Source organism: Siniperca chuatsi, unplaced genomic scaffold (genome assembly GCF_020085105.1).
Source record: "Siniperca chuatsi isolate FFG_IHB_CAS unplaced genomic scaffold, ASM2008510v1 Contig00089, whole genome shotgun sequence".
Lineage (NCBI taxonomy): Eukaryota > Metazoa > Chordata > Actinopteri > Centrarchiformes > Sinipercidae > Siniperca > Siniperca chuatsi.
The window spans coordinates 26,581-30,029 of NW_025322566.1; the positions used below are offsets into that span (position 1 = coordinate 26,581).

The 3,449-nt window shown below is 44.0% G+C and overlaps 1 protein-coding gene across 1 annotated transcript; it reads left to right on the top strand.

The window, feature by feature from the left end:
- Nucleotides 1-941: 941 nt before the first annotated feature.
- LOC122872719 (checkpoint protein HUS1-like) lies at nt 942-3,193 on the top strand. Its single transcript, XM_044188752.1, has 3 exons — nt 942-1,081; nt 1,657-1,791; nt 2,733-3,193. Exons 1-3 carry the CDS (start codon nt 985-987, stop codon nt 2,813-2,815), a joined length of 315 nt encoding a protein of 104 aa, XP_044044687.1. The 5' UTR covers nt 942-984; the 3' UTR covers nt 2,816-3,193.
- The last annotated feature ends 256 nt before the right edge of the window (nt 3,194-3,449 follow it).

A 3,449-nucleotide genomic window follows, 5' to 3' on the forward strand; every position in this document is an offset into this window, starting at 1 on the left:
ATGGTCAACTTGGATTTTTTAGTTTGGCTCATGTCGCATCCGCTAACATGGAGGGGCGGGGTTTATGCTCTGTACTGCAGCCAGCCACCAGGGGGCGATCCAGTTGTTTTGGTTTCACTGTTGGGGAGCTGTCATGTCGTCCATCTTTATATGCTACAGACTAATATTTAAATTTGTTTGATGATCTGAAACATTTAAGAGTGACAAACATGCAAACAAATAAGAAATCAGGAAGGGGGCAAACACTTTCAAACACTATCTGCGCAGGCGCACTGTGCGCAGCCAGCGGCTCCGCGCGCTCTAGAAGGTTCGATGGATGAGAACAGCGTGTGACAATGAAACAACAACTTAAATATTCTCAAGTTTTTTGGGAAGAGGAAGAAAGGAGGCGGATGTGAGGAAGCTAGCGTTTTATTACAGTAAAGTTCAGTAATGTTTCACTCTGACAAAGTGGACAAACTCAGGATGGTTTATGACGAGCTAGCTAGCTAACAGACTGAAATAACCATTAGCATTAGCTAGCTTGAACTTGACTGTGTGGCCACACCGGCTGTTTTTGCTAGTGAGAACTGAATTTTAGGCTTTTTAGGCTTAGAGTCAGTTTTCACCCCCCAACTCAGTAATGATTACAGAACAATTACAGCATTTATCTCCTGTTTTTTCTCGCTGGTCCTCCTGTAATTTTAATCCCAACTGGATCGATTTTGCATTAAAGTGAATCTGTGTTTTCTGTGGGTAGAGCTGATTTTCCTTCTGCTGCAGCTTAGTGCAAAATATGATCTCAGATACTTAACTATTATTTTATTCACTTGGAAATGTCCTTTAAATTGGTCCAAACTTTGGTTAACATTTAAAAAGTTCTCAAATTTGGCCTTCTGAAACCTGAGGAAACTCTGAGGTCGCATGCTGACTAGAGTCTAAGCTAAATTTTCAGTTTGTCGGATGTAAATTAAAGTGTGTGTGTGTGTGTGTGTGTGTCAGGTAATGGAGGCCAACCTGAATGGAGAGATGAACCTGAAGATCGAGACAGATCTGGTTTCTGTCACCACTCACTTCAAAGACCTGGGAAACCCTCCGTGGGGTAAAAACTATGTTACCGTTACCTGTTTCGAGCCATGCCGGCAGCGTGTCTGTGGCTCTGTGTCAGTCTGTCGGCCGTCCACTGCGGTCCAGACTGAAATATGAAACTTCTTGCAGTAAGAGGGGCAGACAGGCAATGCAGGACGAGAGAGAGAGAGGAATGATATGTAAGAAAGGCCAGATTTGAGCTGGGGTCGCTGCAGTTATGTGGTGCTGTGTGTTAAATTCCTAGGGCCTTGGTTTTTTCTCAGTCTTAGGACCCCCGCTGTGCCAATGCAGAGGTTCATTGAAGTGAATGAGGAGGCTGGGGTTTTTCATGCAGTGCTGTCGTTGGTCTGAACGCGGCCTTATGTGATGATGACACTTCCTGTCCTCGAGATCAGCAGCTTAAATGTGCTAGAAAAACTTTCCCCAGCTGATGGAGGAGCTCACAATGGTTCAGGTTTTAGTTCAGGATCCGGCTCCAGCTCCAGACCCTTGTTGGGGGAAATGTTTCACACATTTCTCGTCTTCCTCCTCTCTCCTTTTGTCCTCCACTCATCTCCCTCCGCCCCTCTCTGCTTCCTGTCCCTCCAGGTGAAGACGCCTCCCAGGATGGCGGCCCGTCTCAGAGCAGGGACCCAGAGGCCATGGCCCAGGCCCGGGTGGACATCAGGAAGCTGCAGCAGTTCCTCATGGGACAGCAGGTCAACCCCAGCAAGGCCATGTGCAGTAAGTCAACCCACCGCTCCTCATCCAGGCGCACAGCTGGAAAAAGTCAAATGCAGTGGAACGTCTTCATCTTGTCATGCTGCCCAGCGACTGCAGTTACAGTGGAATTACTGATAAATCATGATATCAACATTAAAATATGTAAGTGAACTGGATTAAAGTGAGCTGTACAGTAGAAGAAATCCTCCTCTCTGCCCGCTGCAGCTACTGGTTACTTTGTAGATTCAGATTTTACACTCAACATGAGATAAAAATGGCCGTTATCAAGTAAAACTCCCACAGCGCCAAAATGAAAACAGCCTTGATTCAGCTTCTTTTAAATGTTTGTAAAGACGAGAAAAGTAAGAAAACGTCTGATTCGTGACCAACGTGGACCGCTGTCTGATCTGTTTACCCACGTGCAAACCTTTGTGAATCAGAATTGTTCGTAAATTAGATATTTAATCCCGACAATCAGTCGTTAGCATAAGGAAACACCCCAATAATCCAATATACGGGCAGCAATCATCTGTGTGTGGAAAGTATATATCCGAACGAACAAAACTACACAAAACAAAGCTACTACTCGGACTACTATTCAGGAAACGATAAATATTATTTTCTTTCTATACTCCTTTCATCTCACCGTCCTACTTTCCCTTCCTTCTGTGCTGTGGAAGTTCAGGCGTTAGAAATGAAATCATTACGATGTATGAATTATTAACATTTTTAAATCCGATTTTCAGTTTTAGTTCCATGTTTGAACATTACTGCCAAAATAATTAAAAAGAAAACTCCATTCACAAATAATTTGAAAATGTATTATTATGATGGTTTTATGCTGAAACGAGTGCGTAAAAAGGTAAATGCACCTGTAACAGAGGGATTTTTGCACTGTGATACTGTTTCTTTCACTTGAGTAAAGGATTTGTCATATTCACAGTGTCCTCTTGTCCCCTCAGATATCGTCCACGAGAGGGTCGTCCACCTGATTCTGCTGCATGAAGACGTGTCGCTGCAGTATTTTATCCCCGCTGTGGCGTAGACGCTCTGCAGACCACACAAGTTACTTCTGCTCGTTGAGTTTGGGGGAATGAAAAATGGGCTGTGGACCTGTTTCGGCTGTTTCCCCCATCGGCGAGGATTCTTCTTTCGCGTTGAACCCACGAGACAAACTCACCATGTCTGGGAGTCTGCCCTACATTTGAATGAGACTGAGGTTGGTTCCAGTCCTCACAGTGGACCTCAGGAAGACTTTACCCACTGAGCTTTGGTGGTAGTAAGGACATGCTGGTAAATGTACATTCACCAAGGAGGAAGGTGAAAACAAGTGTCATTGGACAGAAAACAGAGTTGCACATTAATTGTTTGAGAACACGTTCAGATTGTTTTGTGTTTTGCATTAAACGTGTTGTGGCATTTAGTTTTGTTTTGTTTTTTGGGTTTCAGTTCCACACAACACGATGGACGTGAAGTGAATTTCATTTTCATTTGTGGAGCTCAAAGCCTCCAAAAATGACCTAAAAAACCGTAATAGGGGTGTAACATCCTGGAAACGATGTCCTACTGGAACGACTTTGTACAGAAGAACTGGTCCTTATGGAAACTGTTGCCAGCGAGGTTTGACTACATACTACTAATTTGGGTGAACTGACCCTTTAATCTACTGGGTAAAAAGC